At 47.4% G+C, this 23,374-nt stretch overlaps 1 protein-coding gene across 1 annotated transcript in view; it reads left to right on the top strand.

The window, feature by feature from the left end:
- LOC146805567 (cohesin subunit SA-2-like) overlaps positions 1 to 23,374 on the top strand; it is a 627,511-nt gene that overhangs the window by 278,161 nt on the left and 325,976 nt on the right. The window contains exon 12 of the mRNA XM_085622843.1: positions 7,202 to 7,281. Within this exon, the coding sequence (XP_085478969.1) occupies positions 7,202 to 7,281 (80 nt within the window). The remainder of the gene's footprint in view (positions 1 to 7,201; positions 7,282 to 23,374) is intronic.

Here is a 23,374-nt window from a genome sequence, read left to right as displayed (position 1 = left end):
TTTGTGAATCCCAGTAACCTGGGCAAATACAGACAGCAGCCTTTGATTAATGGAAAAGAGGCTTTGGCATTCAGGGACACAGGAGCAAATGTCACAATGGTGACAAAAGGTCTTGTGGATCCTGGGCAGATTATACTTGGTGAAATGTACCAAGTGACCAATGCTAACAATGTCAGGACAGACCATTCCTTGACAGTTGTTAATTTCTCCTGGGGAGGGGTAACTGGCTTCAAAAAAGGTTGTGGTAACTGCAGACCTCCCTGTTGAATGCTTGCTTAGCAATGATCTGCAAACTTCAGCTTGGGCCGAAGTGGAGCTCAGGGCACATGCAGAAATGCTAGGGATCCCTGCACATGTATTTGCTGTGACTAGATCACAGGCCAAAATGTCAAACACTGAACAGGCCCTGGATTCTGGAAGAATGGGCCAGGTTCCTCCAAAGAGGAGGAGGAGCAGTAGGGTTAAGGCAGTGCCTTCCCCCCTGACTCAGAATACAGATCAGACTCCTGAGGGAGATGATCTTGGACCTGAAGAAGGAACTGTCCCAGAGGAGCTAGAACCGGACCAGGTTGAGTTCTTGGGGACAGGGGGCCCTTCCAGGGCAGATCTGAGCCAGGAGCAGAAAACCTGCCCCTCTCTTGAACCCCTCAGAAAGCAAGCTGCTGATGAGGCTGCTGGGAATGCTAGTGGCACCCATAAAATCTATTGGGATGAAGGACTCCTTTATTCAGAGTGTAAAGACCCCAAGCCTGGTGCTTCCAGGAGGTTGGTAATACCTTCGAAGTTTAGTGGCTTCCATTGACACTAGCCCATGATATTCCCCTAGCAGGACACTTGGGCCAAAATAAGACTTGGGACAGAATTGTCCCTCACTTTCATTGGCCCCACATGTCTGAAGACACTAAGAAGTTTTGTCGCTCCTGTGTAACCTGTCAAGCCAGTGGGAAGGCCGGTGGAACCACAAAGGCCCCCCTAATACCACTACCTGTGGTGGGGGTTCACTTTGAGAGGATGGGGATTGACATTGTTGGTCCCATGGATCCTCAAACAGCATCTGGGCACAGATTTATCCTGGTGGTGGTAGACCATGCCACTAGGTACCCAGAAGCTATTCCCTTAGGACCACTACAGCACCTGTGGTGGCAAGGGCCCTCTTGGGTGTATTCTCAAGAGTGGGTTTTCCTAAGGAGGTAGTATCTGACAGGGGTGCAAACTTCATGTCCAGTTACTTGACTGCAATGTGGAAGGAGTGTGGAGTGAATTACAAATTCACCACACCCTATCACCCACAATGCAATGGTTTAGTTGAAAGATTCAACAAAACCTTAAAGGACATGATCAAAGGTCTCCCAGAGAAGCTTAGGCGCAGATGGGACATCCTTTTGTCCTGCCTTTTGTTTGCCTACAGGGAAGTGCCTCAAAAGGGGGTTGGTTATAGACCTTTTGAACTGTTGTTTGGCCATCCTGCTAGGGTTCCTTTGTGTCTGGTGAAGGAGGGATGGGAGTTACCTCTAAAACCCCCTAAACAGGACATAGTGGACTACGTACTTGGTCTCCGCTCCAGGATGGCAGAGTACATGAAAAAGGCAACCAAAAACCTTGAGGTTATCCAGGAATTGGAAAAAGGCCTAGCATGACGGAAAGCTGTGCTGACTGTTTACCAGCCAGGGCAGAAAGTGTGGGTGTTGGAGCCTGTGGCCCCAGCAGCCCTCCAGGACAAATGGAGTGGCCCCCATACCATTGTTGAACAGAAAGGGGAGGTCACCTACTTGGTAGACCTTGGAACCCCTAGGAGTCCCCATAGAATATTTCATGTCAACAGACTAAAACCATGTGTTGACAGTGCAGACATGGGCTTGCTCATGGCTACTGATGAGGGACAGGAGGAAGAGAGTGACCCACTCCCTGACCTGCTGTCTCAGAACCCTGATGATGGATCAGTAGATGATGTAGCCTTGGCAGGCAGCCTCACTGTCCAGCAACAAGCTGACTGCAGAAAGGTTCTCAGCCAGTTTAGACATATGTTTTCTCTGACTCCAAGTAAGACGACCTGGTGCACTCATGAAGTGGACACTGGGGACAGTTTGCCTGTGAAGAATAAGGTCTACAGGCAACCTGATCATGCCAGGGACTGTATAAGGACAGAAGTCCAAAAGATGTTGGATTTGGGAGTCATTGAACCCTCAGATAGCCCTTGGGCTAGTCCAGTAGTCCTTGTGCCTAAGCCTCACACCAAAGATGGCAAGAGAGAGATGAGGTTTTGTGTGGATTTCAGGGGTCTCAATGCAGTCACTAGGACTGATGCACATCCCATCCCAAGGGCAGATGAGCTAATAGATACTTTGGCCTCAGCCAAGTTTCTAAGCACATTGAATGATGAAGGTCAGGATCAGCCAGTAGCTTTCATAAACAGAAGGCTGACCCCCAGAGCGAAACGTTGGTCAGCCATTGAGAGGGAGGCCTTTGCTGTGGTTTGGGCTCTGAAGAAGTTGAGGCCATACTTGTTTGGTACTCACTTCATTGTTCAGACAGACCATAAGCCCCTCTTATGGCTAACACAGATGAAGGGTGAAAACCCCACACTTTTAAGGTGGTCAATTTCCCTACAGGGGATGGACTATACAGTGGAACATAGACCTGGGAGTAACCATGCCAATGCAGATGGACTCTCCAGATATTTCCACTTAGAACATGAAGACTCAACTGGTCAAGGTTAGTTTAATGTCCCTGCCTATGGGGGGGGGGTTGTGTAGGAGAGTAGGATCTGCTTCTTATGTTTACCCCCACCTTTTGCTGCTGTAACACTGTTTTCGACTTTAGTCTGGCTGGGGCCCTGCTATTCAGGACCCCAGCCTAGCTGCTTCCTCTCTAAATTGATTCCTAGTACCTTAGGTACACCACAGATTGGATTCTGGGGTGCCCTTATAAGTCCCTATAGTATACTATGTGCCCCAGAGGCCTACCAGGGGCTGAAGCATGTATTATGCCACTCCTGGGAATCCCTCCAAGATGACACCACAGGTCTGCTACTGGAGCCTAGGTAAGGTGGTGCATGCACCCCTTACAGAGATATAGGTTCACTATATCTCACCTATCACTGCACATATAAACCTATCAGTCACCCCTATGGCAGGCCTTATCAATCCTGAAAGCAGGCTGCTTGGTTTTGTGTGAGAGGGTGCCCATGCATGAGCAGAGCCCCTCTGCAGCCTTCAGAATCTCTTTTCCGGGGTTGTCTGTGATGCAGCTTGACCATATACTCTTAAGTGCATTATAACCAAACGGTAAATGCTAACTTTGGACAGGCTGCACGGAAACATGTCGTGTTTGGTGTCAAACACCTTGGAATCATACCCCCACACCAGTCCCCCACACCAGTAACTGGTGTGGGAGTATGATCCCACCCTTCTAGAGCGAGAGACATGACAGCACCGGTATACCCGGTACCAACTTAAAAAAGCCCTGGCATCACAAAATGGATGCTGCAGCCACAGACACAGGTCTGGTCTCCTGCTGCTGACCGAAACTCTGTCAGGGGGGGCCTGGACAATAGGTTTTCTTTCACATAGAGGTGTCACTACCTCCCAGACAGGCTTTAGTGTATTGGGGCTGGGTGGGTGCACTCTGAGAGTGCTTTGAAGTCCTGCACTGGTGTCCCTGTGCATAGTCCAGCTCAAACTGGTTCAGGGGCTACCAGCCCCTGCTCTGGCGCGAAACTGGACAAAGGAAATGGGTGTAGCCACCCCTCTTTCCAAACCCTTCCATAGGTGGGTCCCCTGAGTTAGTCCAACCCCTTCCTTGGGTATAAGATAGGAACCCCTGGCAACAGGACTTAGATATCCCAGTACGGAACTCTGAAACTGAATCCTGGAACTTTGACGATCTGTTCAACGCCAGATGACTGAAGAATCTCCCTTGGAGTAAAGGAGTTACTCCTCTGCTTGGCAGGCACCAAAGACGCACCTGTCCGGTCTGCATCTCCGAAGCTCCCGCCGGATGCCGACGACTTTGCAACACCAGAGGTGGATTTCTAGACTTCCCAGAGGCCGAACCAAGTCCCCAGCAAAGCTGAGACCCGTAGCCCTCGTGGGTACCATGGAACCGGACCCCCTGGACACCGTGCACATTTGCAAGTGCATCAGCTTCTCGAAGTCTCCTGAGGCTGTGAATTGGGTTACTTGTAGTCCAGACCCCAAGCAGAGAATCCACTGAAGATTGTCAGCCTAGCCACTTCGAGTGACCCATGGGCTGCCATTTTGTGATTCCTCTCAAGGTCCCTTAGCGATCCCTGGTCTGTCGACTGGTGGGTCCCTGTGAATGTAAGTCTCACTTTCCTTGGGCTTCCCTGGTTGCTCCAGACGTGCCCTAACTCCTCCTCGCTGGGGGAGTCCCTCGGACCTTGCTGGTCCGCACCGAAGCATCTTTCTCCTTTTTGCGTGGGTTGCTTCCTGGTCCTCGTGGCAGAAGAGTCCAGCTTCACCTTTTTCACCTGAAACACTCGACATCAGTGGGCATTCCTCTATCGTGCCCCTGGTCACTGGCAAGTGACCCAGACTCTGTCCCCTCTGCTTTCAGGTTCTTCACATCTTCGATCCAGGCTTGGATCTCTTCGAACACATCTCATCTTCCCGGCAGCAGCGCTTCTTAGCCAGCTTCCATTGAAAACGACAACGCGACCCGACACCATTTGACACCTATGCACCCGGCTTCCCTGGGTGAGGTAACTAGAGTACTCCGGTGCTCCCCTGGGTGTTGACCCTAGAACTGTATAAGTCCAAAAGGGTTTGGTCCTAGTCCATTTCTAAGTGTCCTTTATCCTTAAAAATGTAAACACAACTTTTCCCATAGAAGCTAATGGGAGCTCACGGCTGTGTTCTCACACTGCACACGGCCCCCCTGCGTCACTACCTTGGGTGGTTCCTTGGGGTCCCAGCTATTCTACAGGCTCTAGGCCTTGTGTCTAGTTAAGTCGTGGTTCTTATACCACTATTTTAGTATCTGTTTTGGCTCGCCCCTAGGGCCTAACGTGTATTTTGTGCTACTTTAATGTTTATTTGAAGTGTAACTTATGTGCTTTTGCCTCTAGCCTCATAAAGAGACTAGAGGGGTGTGTTTAGTAATAAATACATATATTTTATATATATACCTGGTGTGGTCTCCTTTCATTTAGCCACTCGAGATTATAGACTGGTAAAACAAGCTGCTTTACATTCCTTCAAGACTTAGCCTGAAGGCTGCTCTCCATAGCTACCACTAGGATAGCTTTCAATAAAGGTTGTCTTGAACTTATCATCAATAAGGGGTTGTTTGGACTGGTGCAAGGTGCCCACTATAACTAGTGGACAGCATATACCAGGCCAACTTCTCACAACCCTCTTTTGATAAATAGGAATATACTTTTGCAGTCTGGGGTCTTGTTGAAACCTCCATCCTAGGTACAATACAGAGTATGCTTGATAGAAAATGGAAACCACTGTGGCTGTAGCCTCATGCTCTGTCTTGCTGTCCACACGCGTTGTACTCCTAATAGGCAATGCATGCACATATGGCTTCTATACACCTGTAGTACACATGTATGCTGCAACCACTCCTTTTATAAATGGGCAAAGGACCCATTTATAGCGACTGGGAGAACAATTTTGAATGTGAGATAGCCTGGTAGACTTCTCTCCCCAACCAGGTAACTAGAAAAAGGTATGTTTTGAACATTAATCATTTCCCTTCCACCACTGACTGTTCTCTACAGCCCAGGGAGATGACAGCAGTCCAGGCTTTTCCAAAGAGTAGCTCGTGAGAAACTTGTAGCTCTCTAGCTTCCTTTAAGTAGCTCTGCTCTACTGTGTGCAGCCCAGCTTACTAAACTGGTAGGTTTGCTTGTTTGAATTCATATATTTATGCCAAAATTGAAAGTGTGTATTTGAGACGGAAATGTGTGTATTTTCAGAACTCGTAAGGTGATACTTGCGAAAAATAGCTGAATTCCCAAAATATATTTAAAACTGATATTTGAGTGATAAAGCATGAGGCGTTGGGGAGTAGTACTAATGTTATTACCTTGGTCCCAGAGGCATTGCAGCAATGGCTGGTATGTATTGCACACATAGAGGCATTTTTCATTGATAAAGCCTTTCTTACATTACTGCTGGCAACTATGCCTGATGCACTTAGGTGACCACTGATGGCATTCTTGCTTAAGGTGGCACTAATGTAATCTTTTCTTATGTATTCAGTATCACAATACTAATAGTAATAGTAGCTTAGGATGATTTTCATTAAACGTAGGCAGCTCTTATTACAGAAACAGTTGGAGACACATGCAGTAGCCGCTCATAAGAATGGGACGCCCCCTACCATAGAGCCCCTGTGTGACACATTCCACTTCATGTAAAAAGGCCTCTGTGCACATGCTCGGTTATCATGCGTGTTGAGGTGAGGGCTCACTCTTCAGAACCATTCAGAGGGCCTTTTTCTTTCCCAAGACTTTCTCTGTAAATATTAACCGGCAATTGTGTCAGCAGCGAGGCAATTAAATTGCACAGAGAAACCACTGAAGTGTACTTTCCTAGTGCTGCTAATAAGAAAGAGCCACTTGCCCCCTTTTCTGGTGAAGGTGCCAGCAGAGACACCTGATATTTAAAGGCTGTGTTAGTGGTGGATACAGAGGTTTTTGCATTTATATTTCTTATCATTCCTGATACTTAATGTCGTATCCTCTGCCGACCTGTCCCCACTGCACTTTAGTTAACAGTGTCTCTGTTATGGCAGGTATCACTTCCCCTGCATCTTCTAAATGTGTTTTGTTGCAGCTGCGTATGAACGAAACGCCTTTAGAAGTTGTAGGGGAAGTGAGGGGAAAAAGATCTGCCAGTACATTTCTTGTATCACTAGCTATTGTATAAGAAACATAGTGGTCAATTCGATCTTTCTTGAAATCCACCTGTAGAGTCAATTCTGGCAAATCCAAAAGCGAACTTCTTAAAAAGCATGGCTTTTTCCTGTTTTGTTTTTCACTGAGGAATTTCGCCTGGCACTGTTGAGTACATTAAATATAGAAAATGAATACAATATTCTGTTTAGTACTGCTATATTTATGAGATGCACAATCGTTATGTTTCCATGTGGGTTAAGTAACCAAATACGTTAAGAAGGAAATTCCTCAACACATTTCCTGTACATATATATTTTGTTTTGCTTACTGTAGGATCGTATTGTATCCATGACACTTGACCGTGATCATGAAGTCTCCGTCCAAGCAATGAAACTTCTGATGTACATGGCACAGTAAGTACTTTTCATAATTAGTTTTTTTATTATACACATATAACCTGTTTTGAGGAGGGATCCATTCAAGCATACTAATTTGATTAAATACTATTGTTATCAAAGCTGTTAACTGAAAATAAGAATCCTATAATATAATCTTGGTAAATTAAATAAATCTTTAGTGTCTTTAGATTTTGATTGCATGAAGATATGACGTGTAATCCAAACATAATATTAACTGTAGAGCTGTTATTTCATTTGATTGTTTTGCAGAATTTGGTATTATTATATTTTTACATAATTTAAAAATTATATTTTTATTGTTTATGCAATACGATAAGTACATCACCACACAAATAACAATATCCTTTGAACACCCCAACCGCCCCAGAGTCCAGGCATAGTATAACCAAAGAATCAATGTTCACCTCATCACCCTCTGTCTACACTACCTCACTATTCCTCCCTTATCCCAATCCTCGAATGTAAGGGCTACTGAGAGATGTCATCTCCACCCTACCTACCTTTATCTAGACTTGCAAACCCATCTCAGCCCTTCACTCAACCCACATTTGCGTCCCATCCACCCGATATTATATCACATTTCCTCTGACACCCTCTTTCTTTATAGACTTTTTTTTGCATAAGTGTGCAATATTCCATTCTGAACTCGCAGTCCTGGTGTTTAGGGGGAATTCCAGCTTCCCATTTCTGAGCAATGTCTCATTTTGCCACCATATAACCCAGATTTACCAATAGCTTCTGATAGCGGGAATGATCCGTCATGCCCCATATACCCTGTTGTGCCACTCATGGTGGCAGCTCCAGGGGTAGCCCTTTTGCCTCCTCCAGAGAACTCCCAACTGCCTCCCAGAAGGTTTGTTTACAAGGACAGCCCCAGAGTGTATTAAAAATGTGCTTTCCAGCCCACAACCTCTGAGACAATCCCATCCTTCTGCCCTGCCTCTCCTACAGAGCAAGTAGTGCGTATAATAAGCCTGTTGTCTGATCTTGATTTGGATCATGCCGAAAATCTCTTTATTGCCATGATGGCTGGAGACTCTAGAACCTCCCGCCAATCATCCTCATCCAAGCCCCGGAGGTCGCGCTCCCAAGTTGTCTGCAATTTCAGCAGAGGGGGTTGCGTGTTGCTCATCACCGTTCCAATGTCACTGAGATCACTTTCCTTTCAACTCACCCTCCTAGAAATCTACCTTCCAGGGATGAGTCTTCTTGGGTCTCCACCTCCAGAGACACGCATTCCCTGAGGGCATATTTCAACTGGCCATAACGCAACCATTGTGTCTCTGACATAAGATACTCCTTTCTCAAGAAGGCAAAGGGAACCACCACGATCGCATCCCTTACATCCACCAGCGTAGAAAGGCAGATGTTGTCTCATCCCTGGAACCCTCACAGAGCCAACCCGGTCCGCAACCTTGAGCCCTCCCACAATAGCTTCCTCTGTGTTAGCCGATGGCCCGACCCATCTCTGTGGTCAGGGTCCTCCAAATAACCACCACTGTCCTCATCGCTGGGTTTGCTTCGGGCAGCCCCCGATCTGCATAATCCCAGTTATTTACTACCCTCGCCTATGCTGCTTCATAAAATTTCCAAACATTTGGTCAGGCTATGCCACCCTCATATTTAGATCTCTGAAGGTTTCTCATAGCAATACGAGGATGTCTCCCATCCTCCAAAGCAGTGTCCTCACAAGTGTGTTTACCTTATTAAAGAACGCATCCAAAATGTTGTATGGGCTGTTCTGAAGTATGTATCAGAATTTGGGGGGTGCCACCATTTTGAACATCGCCGCTTTCCCCTACAGCGAAAGCTGCAGCGACTGCCAATGTTTCATGTCTTGCTCCAGTCTTTTGAGCAACGGTCCCAGATTTGTGTCATAGTGAGAGTCTGGATATTTAGTAATCCATATCCCCAGATACTTAAGCTATTTTGTCTCTATTCGCAGCCGCGGCGCAAGTATCTCCCCCTAGTTCCAGCCTCCTATCTGGAACTATAAGGACTTAACCCAATTAATAGCGTACTCTAAATGGTCCCAGAATTTACTGAAACTATCATGTAGTCTTGCTAGTGTTGGGGCCAATAATGTCAGGTATATTAGGATATCATCAGTGTAGGAAGGTGGATATCTGACTATGGTTACCCCCAACTTTTTGCCTAGTGTCTAGCTGGTTTTTCGACTTAGTTGGCCTGAGATCCTGCCATTCAGGGTCTCAGGCTGTCTGCTCTCTCTTTAAAATGGACTCCATGTACCCTAGGTACATACCCAATTGGTAAGGATCACCTTATTGGACTCTGTGCAGTGTACCCTAGGTACCCAGGGCATAGGTGTACCCTAGGCCTCCCAGGGGCTGCAGCATGTATTATGCCACCCCTGGTCTGGCCTTCCAATCAGACACAACTGGCTGATCACTCAGCTGGGGCAAGGTCGTGTAATCACCCCTTGCTTAGATATAGTATACCTATATCTACCCTTATATATAGACACATGTGTACCTATCAGTCACTCCTATGGCAGGCCTTCACAATCCTGGAGGCAGAGTGCTTGGTAACATGTGAGATGGTGCTCTAGCATGAGCTGAGCCTTTTTGCAGCTTTTGGAACCATGTCCTTATAGCTGTTATATGATATAGCCTACCATATACTCTTAAAGTACCTTATAATCTTAAACGGTTATGGTAACTATGGTTTGGCTTTATCAAAACATGTCGTGTAAGGTTTCTAACACTTTGGAATAATACCCCAATACCATTTCTGGTGATGAGGATATTATTCCTCCCTTCTAGAGGGAGAGACATGTTAAAATCCTACCTTGCTGTTTAACTCTCACCAAAGCCTCAGCATCACAAAATGGATGCTGCTGCCACAGACACGAGTCTGACCTCCTGCAGCTGGGAGCCCTCCCAGCCAGGGAGGCCTGGACAATAGGTTTCCTGCCCCAGACAGACTTTAGTGTATTGGGGCAGGGAGGGCTGAAAGGAATGAGACATGCCTGGGGCACACAAGGTGCTCCATGCATAGTCCAGTTCAAACCGGTGCTGGGGCACTCCAGCCCCAGCTCTGGCGCGAAACTGGACAAAGGAAAGGGGGTGTAGCCACTCCCCTTCCTGGTCCCACCCATAGGAGGGACCTTGCAGGTAGCCCAGCCCACTAGCCCAGTATATCAGTAGCTAGCTGAGCCCTGCTAAATTAGATTATCCTGAACCTGCAACTTGAACAGAAACTCTGGACCTTCGACATTCGACGAAAGAAGAAGACTGAAGAATCTCCCTTGTGGCCAAGGAGTGGTCACCCTGTGCGAACAGGCACCATCAAGAGACTTACCCTTTGCTTTGCTGAAGTTCTACGAGGGACCGACTGCAGAGCCTGACCAGAGCCTTGACTTCCAGAGTTCTCTGACCCTGATCCACGTCCACAGCCGAGCTGAGATCCGTGGAGGCGACGAGAGACGTGGGACCGGCTACCTGGGAAAAGTGGCGAGTATCTTCAAGCGCAGCTTCTGAGGCACCCTCGAGGTTGTGCACCGGGGATTGAGAAGCCCCAACCCCAAGCACCATCTGCACCGAAGATCAGCCCCCCACAATCCACGAGTCCTGCGTGGGGCCCTTCTGCATTTTCCTGCTTGCCGCGTCTGTCCGGTTGCTTGCCCGGTGGCTAGTAACCTTTGCGACGACACACCTTCAATTTTCCACTGCTGGTTTGGCTCCTCCAGACTGGCTCCTGCTCCTCTGTAAAAGAGAAGCACCCCAGACCTTCCTGGTCTGCACCAGAAGAAAGTCCTCTATTCTTCGTGGGTTCCGCTTGCCAAGGCTTGGTGAGTCCTAGTTCGACTTCGACGCCGCCGACAGCACGAGCCTTCGTGGGACAGCTCGCCTCCTGGTCCTGGTCGTCCTCGACGTCTCCTGGTACCTGTGGCTGCTGCGACAAGCTTCACCTCTTCACCTGCAATCTCCCGACATCGCCTGGTTCCTTCCTGGTTCCACGTGGTCACTGGCTAGTGACCCAGACTCTGTCCCTTCTGCTTGCAGGTATCCTTCCTTCTTGATCCCGGCCTTGGGATCCACCGGACACTCTTCAATGACTGCCTGTCAGCATCTTTCCTTCAGGCATCCATAGGAGTCGACGACGAAACCTGACGCAAGTTCACACCTATGCACCCGCAGCCCGTGGGCTAGGTAACTTGGGTACTCCGGTGCTCATCAGGGTATTGACTATCCTAGTGTCTAGTTCTCAAGTCTCGACTTCCTAGCTACTCCAGAAGTGTCCTAAATCTTATTAATTCTAAACTGTACTATTTCTATCGATTATACGCATTACGCGTGAGTGTTTCCACTCTGCACCTGAATCCCGTGGGCCTCCCACTTCCTAACTGTTGGTAGTATAGTGTAGCCCCAGCGATTCCCTAGGCCTATCCTATTTCCGTGACAGTGGTCCTTATACCACTTACTTAGTATATGGTTTGCGTGGCCCCGAGGGCCTAACTGTATTACTTACCTGTGTGACTTAATGTATGCTTAAATAAGACTGTGTTGTACTTACCTCGAATCTCATAAAGAGTGCTGAGGGTTTGACTAGAATAAATACACTTTATTTTATATATATATCTGTTGTGGTGTCCTTTCATTTGGTATTCAAGGGGTTATATATGGTATAACAGCTGGCTTCACATGCCATTCAGAGTTTAGCCTAAGACTGCTCTTGTCCATGCTACCACTAGGATAGCAGGTCTATAAGGTTGAGTTTACAACCAATCACCATAAGGGTTGTTTGGACTGATACAAGGTGTACACTAGAATTAGTGACATCATATATCAGGCCAACTTCTCACAATCAGCATACAATGAAGTGCATTCATTCTGTCCCTCACTCCCTGGCCAACCCAAGACCTGTGGTCTATCCACACCTATTCTGCCTAGACTTCTATTGCCAGAGCAAACAACTTCGGCGAAAGAGGACACCCCTGACATGCACCCCTGCACACTCTAAATTCCTGTGACGTGTGGCCATTAATCCGCACTCTGGCTTTTGGATGATCATAGAGCAGTTTGAGCCAAATGATGTTTTGGGGACCAAAACCGATCTTAGCTAGCACCCCAAAGAGGTACGTGCATTTTACTGAGTTGAAGGCCTTATTTGCGTCTAGTGAGGGAAACACCCATCGTGCCGTCGAGGCCTTTGGCACCTGCCAAATTGTTTGGAACTGCCTCATGCTCAGCCTGGTCAAGTGACCCAGCATAAAGTCATTCTGATCCGGGTGTACCAGCTCTGTCAATTCTGCTCGTACTCTGGTTGCTAGGAGTTTGGCCAGAATCTTGACATATGCGTTAAGCAGTGAAATGGGCCGGTATGATTTGCATCTATCTCTGGGCTTCCTAGCCTTTGGTATAAGCAACACTGTTGGCGTACGCATATCTTCTGGTAGCTCTCCCTCCTGAAACGCCTTCATGAAGGCTGCATGAATTGGTGCCGCTGTCCACCTTGTCAGTCTCCGAAACAAGTCAACCAGGAACCTGTTTGCTCCTGGCGCTGTTCTGGATTGCATCTGACCCATGGCGGAGGATATTTCCTCCGCCGTAATATCTGCCTCTAAGTCTCCCGTGGTCCCTGCCCAATGGGGAAATCGTTTATAAAGGCTAGCACTTCCTCTTCAGGGGCTCGCAAGTGTGTATTGTAAACGGATTCTAGGTGTTCAGCAAATTACTCCACTATCTCCCCGCTCCCTCTCACTGTGGCACCAGAGTCCACCTTTAATGCTCTAATGGGCATTGTAGGAAGGTGGATATCTGACTATGGTTACCCCCAAATTTTTGCCTAGTGTCTAGCTGGTTTTTCGACTTAGTTGGCCTGAGATCCTGCCATTCAGGATCTCAGCCTGGCTGTTCTCTCTTTAAAATGGACTCCATGTACCCTAGGTACATACCCAGTTGGTTGGATCACCCTGTGAGCCCCTGTACCAGTGTACACTAGGTACCCAGGGCATTGGTGTATCTAAGGCCTGCCAGGGGCTGAAGCATGTATTATGCCATCCCAGGCTTGGCCTAACAAATTTGACACAACTGGCTGATCACTCAGCTGGGGTAAGTTGGTGTAACCACCTCTTACTTAGGTGTAGTATACCTATACCTAACCTTAAATGGGACACATGTTAACCTATAAGTCACTCCTATGGCAGGCCTTAACAATCCTGAAGGCAGAGTGCTTGGTTCCATGTGAGATGGTGCTCTGGCATGAGCTGAGCCTGTCTGCAGTGGTCGGAACCACTTCCTTCTACTGTTTCCAGATATCGTCATACCATATACTCTTAAGTGCATTATGAACCTCGCGGTTAAATGCTATCTTTGGTTTGGCTTTATCAAAACATGTCGAGTAAGGTGTCATACGAATTGGAATACTAACCCCTCGCCAATTCTGGCGACGGGGTTAGCATTCCACCCTTCTAGAGGGACACGACATGTACAGTACCTGAAACCCGGGTAAAATCAGACATAGCCTCAGCTCCACAAAATGGATGCTGCCACCTCAGACACAAGTCTGCCCTCCTGCTGCTGGGAGTCCTTCCAGCTTGGGAGGTGTGGACAAAGGGTTTCCTGCCAGGGGAGGTGCGTGCACCACCCCAGACAGGATTTTGTGTATTGGTCAGGTAGGGCTTGAAAGAAACCAGACATGCCTGAGGCTCACAAGGAGCCTCGGTGCATATGCCAGTTCAATCCGGTCCTGGGGCACACCAGTCCCGGGCCTGGGGCGAGCTGGACAAAGGATTGGGGGTGTAACCACCCCCCTTCCTGGTCCCACCCTTAGGGAGGGACCTAGCAGGTAGTCCGGCCCCTAGAATCCGCTTAAAGGTAGGAGCTGTGTCCTAAGACTTCAGACATCCTGGAATCAACTTAACTACAAGAAGAAGACGGGAACTTCGACGCTCTGCCGCACAGAGGACTGAAGCCAATCTCCCCTGTGGTCAGGGAGTGACCACCTTGCTAACGCAAGCACCATCCAGCGAATCAACGTCTGCTTTGCCGCCGCCTCCCGCCGGAGCCCGAGCCCAGAGACTGACAAGACCTGGACCTCCAGACCTCTCACCGCCCGATCCACAGTCCCTGAAAAGAGGAGACCCGTGGAGGCACCGAGACACGTGGAGCCAGCCATCTTGAAAAGACCACGACAAGCTGCAAGCTCAACAACCGAGGCTCCCTCCAAGTTGTGCTTTGGGATCTGAGAAGCCCAACACCCGAGCAGCATCTGCACCAAAGGTGAGCCCTCCAGCATCTCCACGATCTGCGTGGGGCCCTTCTGCATTTTGCCACTCGACGTGCCTAACCAGTTGCTGGCCCGCTGGCTAGTGGCCATCTTGGCGACGAACTTCAAAAACTACACCGCTGGTCTGGTTGCTCCAGACTGGCCCTTGCTCCCCTCCAAAGGAGCAGTCCCTCTGACCTTGCTGGTCAGAACCATCAGCTTATTTCGTTTTCCACAACAATTGCTTTTGCCAAGGCTTGTTTGCTTCGATCAAGTCGCCGACACCGCCGACGGCGAGAGCCTGCGTGGGACAGCTCGTGAATCGACTCCTGGACGTCGTCGACCTTCAGGGACCACGTGGCTGCAGAGACAAGCTACACCTTCCTTCCTGTTTGCACCCGACATCGCCTGGTACCCACCTGGTGCCACGCTGGTCACTGGCTAGTGACTGTGAACACTGTCCCCTCTGCTTACAGGTCTTCTACAACTCCGATCCACTCTTGGATCCACCGCATCTCTTCCGGACCGATCGCCTGCAGCATCTTTGTCTTCAGGCTCCATTGAACAGATAGAAGAAACCCGACGCACTTCGAGACCTATGCACCCGCTTCCTGTGGGTGAGGTAAAGCTGGCACTCCAGTGCCCAAGTGTAGAGTATCATCTCTAGTGTCTGTGTTTCCAATCTTGAGTTCATAGTCCATCCGGAAGATCCTTTTTGCAGTAACTTTGTAACTTTTACGCACCCATTGAAAACCTATGGGAGCTCGCGTGTGACTATTTGCTCTGCACACGCAACCCGTGGACCTCCTGGTCACTAACTAAAGTTAGCTCCTTGTAGGCCCAGCGAATCTAGAGGCCCTAGGCCTTTTCCCTTTTCTGTTCGTGGTACTTATACCACTATTTTAGTATATGGTTTGAGTGGCCACCAGGGCCCATCCATATAAAGTGCAACTTCTGTGTATTCTAACGTATTCTTGTTTAACGATTTGTGCTCCTGTGCTCATAAAGAGTCTAGGGGATACTTTGAGAAATAAATACATATATATTTTCAATATATATCTGTGTGGTGTCCTTTCATTGGTATCAAAGGGGGTTACATTTGGTAAAACAGCCTGCTTAACACGCTTCACGAGTTTAGCCTCAAAGACTGCTTAGCCTACGCTACCACTAGGGCAGCTAGTCCGAAAAGGTTGACTTACAACCACACCATAAGGGTTGCTTGGCATGGTACAAGGTGGTCACTTTAACTAGTGAACATCATATACCAGGCCAACTTCTCACAGGCATACTGTCTCTTCCTTACTTCCAATTCATGACAACAATTTACCTGTTTTATTCCACCTTCATACATCCTTTTCTGTTTCGCCAGCTTTGACATTTTGGCCTTATGGTTAGCAACTGCCTGGTACTCGGCCCACCTTTAGATCCATAGCAGTCTTGCCAAGGGGAGTTGGTTTCTCCGCATAGTCCCGTCTAACTGAGTCAGTTCCCCCTCCAAAGTAGCCAATCTAGACCAGTTATTTTGTATAAAAAGTTATTACTTTATTTTATTTTAGAACCAAGAGCAGGTAAGTAAGAGTTTCAAGCTTAGTAATACTTTAAAAAATGCAGTAGGAATTGTCTTTCAAAGGCAATAGGAATACTTTACAGTATGAGAAATACTTTTATGTAGTCAATCAAAAACAGTAGCAAACTTAGCAGTTGCAAAATATAGACAGTTAAATGCAATATCAGAAATACAATGTAATCCTATGGGAGGAAAACAGTTATATGCATTAGCAGGTAAGTACACAACTTACTTTTCCTGTCTTCTGGGGTATAGACCGAACAAGGTGCAGGTTGCAGGTAGGCACCCACGGTTTCAGGGTACAGGCACCAGGGGTTAAAGCAAGCACAAGGGGGGGCACAAGGCCGCACTAACCTTACACCACCAGCGGCACAGAGGCGGAAGGGTGCAAATCAGCATCGGCGCCCAATGCTTTCCAATGAGGAATCTCGGTCGCACAAAGAGGATGCTCGCTTGGTCCAGGAGGCTGGATGAAGGTGACCACTGGCAAGGCAGATAAGTTGAGAAGTCAAAGGAGGGCTGGGCACCATCGGATGGGCTCCTCAAGGTCGGGGGATGAGGATGCCAGATTTCTTTTACGGGAGCCGGTCGTGGTCAGGTGGACCCTTCAAGATGAAGCTGCAGGCGTCTTCGTGCTGTCCAGGAGAGGTCATCCAACACTGGATTCGAGGTCAGGATTGCTGGGGAGACGTCGCTGGAAAGAGGACCAACTCATACTCGGGCTGTAGGCTACGGGTGCAGAATAGGCAGGAGTCGCGAATCCGCCTGGATCCAGAGTCCCTGAAGTTGGATGTTTCTGGACAGGGCCGCTGTCCTCAGGAGATCTGGTCTTAGTTGAAGCATGGGCAGTCTTTCTCGGGTTCTGGAAGGTGCCTGGCACCGGACAGGCGTTGTCTTTTTTCACAGGGTCTTTGAGCAGGAGACAGGCCAGTAGGGCTAGGGCCAAATCAATGGACCTAATGGATTAAATCTGGCACTGCCACCATGTCCGCTATATAGAGGACCAGAAAATAGCGGAGTTGGAGATATCTATGAAACTGACTCTGGTGTCGTTGATATTTGGTTTATAGAGATTGGAAGGAATTGAACACCGTCCCTTGCATTTTGCCAACCCGTGTAGAAATGCCAATGAGGTCCCACTGATGGAACCCCTTCAGTGTAGCTACCTGCAAAAGCTGCCTACGTCTCTAAAGAGGCACCCATTCCTTCAGTTTGTTCCACCACCCCATCTGTTGGAAGGAGGAGCACCACAAATTAAAGACCACCCTCCTCGCTGGGGGGAGACCTTTTCCACCATTTTGTTTTCGGTGGAATTACGAACCCTGGGACAGGGTTATGCCCACTCCCCACAGGAAGTTGTGATATATATGTGTAGTGACCCCAGGCATAAGTAGCCCATTGGCTAATACGCCTCACTCCCCTTAACACCCCTACATTTAGTATATAGATTGCCCCGTGACACCAGACATTCTGATTGAACTGATAAACGAAGGAGGACAAAGAAGAGCCGAAGGATGTGAGAACTGTGGACTAGCTGTGGACTTGGTGCCGAACCCTGTCTGCCTGCTCCTGTCCCAACAATTGCAAAGACCCGACTCATCCTGCAGCTGTGCATCCTCCCAAAGCTTCAGAGGACTACCAGCATTTCGCAAACCAGCCAACATCTCCCTTGAAGTGGAGGAGCCACTTGCCTGCAGGCACTGACCGCACAGTCCGGTTTACCGATCTGCTGGCCTCTAGGTCCACCGACGCAGCAGCCCAGGAGGAGGTCATTGAGTGTCCCGGCCCATGGACCCATCCAGTCTAGGAGAAGCTGATTCACCCCAGAGGCTCCATACACCAATACCCAGGGTACCGGAGCCTGTTGCAAGCACCAAGGCTTGTTTGTGTTCAGTCTGAACACCACCGCTGCCAAAACTTACCTACATGTCAAGGGACTTGGACAGAGGCCAGCTCCATGCCAGAAGTCATCTTGCTGTGTTTCTTTTCCCTCTTCTGCAGGTGCAGCGAGAACTGTTAGAGCCTCAAACTTGTCAACCCGCCTGACAAAACACCTATGCACCCAAGCCCCTCAGTCAGAGTTGATTGAAACTGATGGTGTCTCTTTGGCCCTGAGACCCTCAAGAGCTGAGCTCCCCTTTGGGTTCTGCTGCACTGGTCCCCACTTCCAGCCTTTCTTTGCAGGTAATGTTCCCTATTAACTTCAACATGTAGCATTCGAGGCTACCACCGCTAAACGCACCTCTGCACCAAGTAATTTTTTGCCGATTTTATTGATGTGTGTAATATATATTTGAATGATTTAAGTGTAAGAACGGTTTGGTATTTTTGTCTGAGCGAGTGTAACTCTGATTGTGATGGTTCGGGGGTTGTTGGAACAGGTTTTTTTCCAAGGTACTTATATATACCTTTATAAATACTGTAGTTTCTTCAATTGTTTATACTATATAAAATTGAATACATCACTTTAATGTGTTAACAAAATGAATACATTTGATGTTTTCAGTCTCATGAGAAAGACTGAGTTATTAGATTTGTTGTGATCTTTTCTCTTTGGGCTATATTGTAACTTTTTGCACATTATAATGTATGATTTAATGCTTTGCTTTCATCCAATACCAGGCAGGGTTTGTCCTTTTACTAGTTAGGCCTTTTTCCCCCTGGTCCTGCTGGTAAATTAGTTTGAAGGGGCCCTCTTTGCTTTGTTATAGGCTTTCTTATGATGAAATGTAAACTTAAGGTCAAGGAGTTTTACTGGTGGCCTCGGATGGATGTTGTAGTTGAATGTTTTGTGAGAGACTGTGAGGAATGCGAAAGGGTTGATAAGTCCTAAACTCTTTAGAATACTTGTAATTACTTTTAGATTACTTTTCTAGTTACTTTGTTGCTACTTTTCTAGTTTGGGGTGAAACAAACTAATGACACACTCTAGGCATCACAGTACATGGGTAATCAGGTTAACTCTTTTGAAGACAAATGCAAAGACCAGGGGTGCACCACATACAAACAAAAAATAAACACATGAGTAGTTGAAAACTAATGACAATGAATCTCGAACAGTCCAGTAGTGTTCTTTTATTGATGCTTCTTATATATGCTCATAAAAACCTGCCAATACGCTTCGTCTAATAGACAATGGACTTCTTCAGGGCAGAAAAATACTGGTGTGAGAAGATGCCAATCATGCAGTCAAATTAATGTGCACTATTTCCTACACACAATGCGATTCCAAATGCACCATCTATATGCAATAAGTATTATTAGATATGTATTCTGGAACACGATTTGCTGGAATCCATCCGTGTACGAGTCATAGATTTCAGAATTCAGTATCCATTTTGGTAGGGGTGCTATCTGCCCTATACATGGCACTTCAATGGGTGCCGCAGGGATGCAGACCCGGAGATATCCCTCCAAGTACTGGAGTCTGGTTCAAGAAGCACCAATAAAAGAACAACACTACTGGATTGTTTGTCTGGACTAGATTCATTGTCATTAGTTTTCAAATACGCATGTGTTTATTTTTTTTGTATGTGCTGCACCCCTGGTCTTTGTATTTGTATCGATTTCCCCAGGGAGGGGAGCGCTTTGTGGGCAGAAGGTGCATATAGGATAGTGCACACATGATACAGGAAATTGTATAACTTTTTTGACTCTATGGGCATAATAGTGTGGGTGCTGTATCTTGTTCTAGGTCAACAGAAGGAGATGATGGATGGAGGGCTGAAACTTTTCAGACACTCACCCCAGTCACAGATCTGGGTTGAATCCATCATCGTTCTTTAGCTCACTTCGCCACTGCCCATTTTCATGTTGTATTCTTTAACTCTTTCGAAGACACTAAGGGGCATATGTATCAAACAATTTTGTATTCACAAACGCTGTGATTCGCAATAAAACAGCGTTTGCGAATACAAAATCGCAAAACGCGATGTATGAGCCATTTTCGCATCGCATTATTAAGGAATCGCTAATTTTGCGATTCCTTAATTTTGCGTAAGCATTAAAGGAATCGCAAATTGCGATTCCTTAAATGCTATGTAACAAGCACCCAAGTTGTGCGATTTCTCCTTAAGAAATCGCAAATTACCACCAACTTCAAGTTGGTGGTAATTTGCTATTTCTTTGAAAAATTCACTTTTTGGCATTTTTCAAAGTGCCATGTGGCGCACATACATGACCTTAGGGCATGTATGTGCGCCATATGCGCACATATGCTCATTTGAGGGGTGCATCAGGGTGTCCTTATGACACCCTTGAAATTATTCTTAATTTGCGATTCTCTAATTGCGAATCGCAAATTGAGAATGACTTCCCATTCATTCCTATGGGCCTCCTGGCCCATAGGAATGAATGGGAAGGTATTCCTTAATTGCGAGTTCGCAATTTGCTAATCGCAATTAATGAAAAACAAGAAATCGCAAAATATTTGCGAATTTTTAAATACGTCCCGTTTTGCGATTCTCAAATAGCGATTCTCAAAAAATCGCTATTTGAGAATCGCAATAACGGATTTTGATACATATGCCCCTAAGTTACTTTGTTACAGTACAAGACAGGATAAACACTTAAAACGTTTTTCAGTGGAAAACCCACTATACAATCCTATGGAGAAAAAAAGAAGTGTTAAGTTTGCAGGTAAGTAAATGATTTTGGTAACTGAGTTTTGGGGGTAGAACCAAGGTTCCCCAAGGTTCAATTCAGCACTCAAGGTGCACCACCAGCAGCACTAGGGCGGCCGGATGGAGAGCTGCCAATGCTAGTCTATAGATGCTAGGGGCACATCGGTTGGAGGATGCTCACAGGCAGGTAAAGCGGCCTTGGAGGACAATCTTCAGGACTTAAGGTAAGTACAAAGGGGGGGCCCAAGGGAGCACCAAAACCACACCACAAGCGGCACGGGCGGCTGGATGCAGGTTGCTCACACAGCATTGGGTGGTCAATGTTACCCAATGGAGATCATCGGTTTCAGTTTCAGGCTGTAGGTTCAGACCAGGAGGTCTCTTCGATGGAACCAACAGCCAGGGGAGGAAGTTGAGATGCCAGGCGACGTCGGGCACCATTGGATCTGGTAACCAGACGCTGGGCCGGAGGATGCAGGGGTGTCTTGGATGGCGGGTTTCTCCTTACCGGGAGGGTCACGGTTGAAGGGGTCGCCGTGAAGAGGCTGCAGGTGTCCAAACTGGACCTTGGAGGTGACGCCCCTCGACAGATTGGAGGTCAGGACTGCTGGGGAACCACTTAAGGACTGGTGGACCCTTTGGACACGAGTCGTGGATGGTGGGTGCAGAGGTAAATCCTGGAGCAGGGGTTCTTGGTTCCACAGGGGCTTGATCTTCTTTTGTGGACAGGGCCGTTATCCTCAAGAGTCGAGAGTCTATGTGGAAGCAGGAGACCAGCCCTCACCAAGTCTGGAGGTCGCTGATCCTTATTGGAGTCATCATTTTATGCGCAGGGCGATTCGGAGATGCAGGCAGGTTGGGCTGGGGCAAGTCTTCTCTGCTGCGGTGTTTTCGTTTTACAGTCTTCTTAGGTAGTTGATTCTAAAAAATTGGGTTCAGTGCTGCCCCCTGAATACTGTTATTTAGGGGGCCTTTTAGGTGTCTCAAGATAGTAGCCATGGGCTACTGACCTTAGGGTGACTACACCCTCAGTGTGCTCACCCCACGTGGAGGAGTGGACACAATCCCTCAAGAGTGGGCTTCACCTCGCTTCCCCCACCTGAGGGGTGGGGTTGGCAGAGGTGGGCACACCTTCTGGGCTGTCCTAGTTTTTCCCACCTGTCTTCCCGCCCAAAAGAGGTTGAGACAGGAAGGGGGCCTGTTCCTGATAGCAGGAGCGGCTGGGGGTCAAGTTGCAAAGGTAGCAATGCCTTTGAAACTCCCCTGCCACAGATGGCTGTTCCTGACCTGGGGAGGTGTGAACCCGTCCACCCACCTAAGGCTTTGTGTAAGGATTCCTGCCACCGCTCACCTCTCTTGACTATCACAATATAGCGGCATGATTCATTTCATTCCTCCCGACACTTATGAATGAACAAACGTCTTGTACCCTGACTTCTGGCCATGGTACATGCTGTTGGTAATAGCTAGCGGCAGCTGATGTTCCCCGGTTCGTTCGAAAAGGCTTAATAGCTTTTACAAATGTTTTACCATGCATATGCAATGTCAGGTTTCAGGCTCCATTGTAACATCCAGAAAACCCACCTGAATAAGCATCAAGCAACCGGCATAGATGACCTCAACATGAACCTCCCGGAAGACAGTCCTCATCCAATTAATACCATGCACCTGTTTCTTGCTATAAGCAATTAGAACACAACTTTTGTGAACATTCAAAAACACTTTCAAGAAGACAGCCCCATCTAGTTAATTATCTGTGCCTCTTCCTTTTCACAAACTTTTAGAATGTGACCTTTATGAACGTTCTACAGCAGTCGTATTTGAAGACCATCCACACTCCTTTGCTTCACTTAGCCTCTTCGCCTACCACTTACCTGTTTCCCGGCTTACAGGACTCTGTCTTGCCAGTTCTCTTGATCCTCCTGCTTCGACCGCACCACAAAGATCGTCCCACATTAGTCTCATACCTAGATGGAAAAAAGAACAAGAAGAAAAGGAGATGTTCATTAAATGACTTGATTTTAACACGGGCTTAGCTCAGTTGCAACTTTGTGCTGCAAACAAAGGTACCCAATGTTTTTGTTCAACTTGTACATACTGTTGGCAGCGGTCTGCCAGAGAGGACTTGGGTGAAGATAATCCCGTCCAAATTTGCTTGAGGGTTGAAGTTGAAATCATACCCACTACAGTTTCGAACATTTTGATCAAGGACCCTCTACGGACAATCTAAATGAAAACAAAACAACAACAAAACTAAAGGTTGGTTGAGATTTGAAAAGCTTTCTTGAGGTAATACCTTAATAGATAAAGTTAATACTAGACTAAAGCCATATCATTTGTTTGTTTATATTTACCATATCTGCCAGTACTATTCATCAGACTGGTGTGAATGCCCGCTGCAGTATTGCTGTTGGGTAGATGAGCCACATCATCTTTGACTCAACATGCTCTCTCCATCCACCCCACTTCCCCATGAGCTATGCAACTGGAGCATTGTCTCCTCCTGAGGGCGATTGTAATTTCTTCCAACGAGAAAAGCATCTGAGTGGGCCCAGTGAACACGCCACATGGCGTCGAAACTGAGCTCAAAGTGACATGTCTGAACCGTTGTGGAGAAAAAAACAATTTAACAATAGAGCCGATGTCCATACGCATTACCAGCAATTGG

The sequence above is a fragment of the Triturus cristatus genome, chromosome 8 (genome assembly GCF_964204655.1).
Source record: "Triturus cristatus chromosome 8, aTriCri1.1, whole genome shotgun sequence".
NCBI classification, from domain to species: Eukaryota; Metazoa; Chordata; class Amphibia; order Caudata; family Salamandridae; genus Triturus; species Triturus cristatus.
This window is presented reverse-complemented; position numbering and strand designations above follow the sequence as displayed.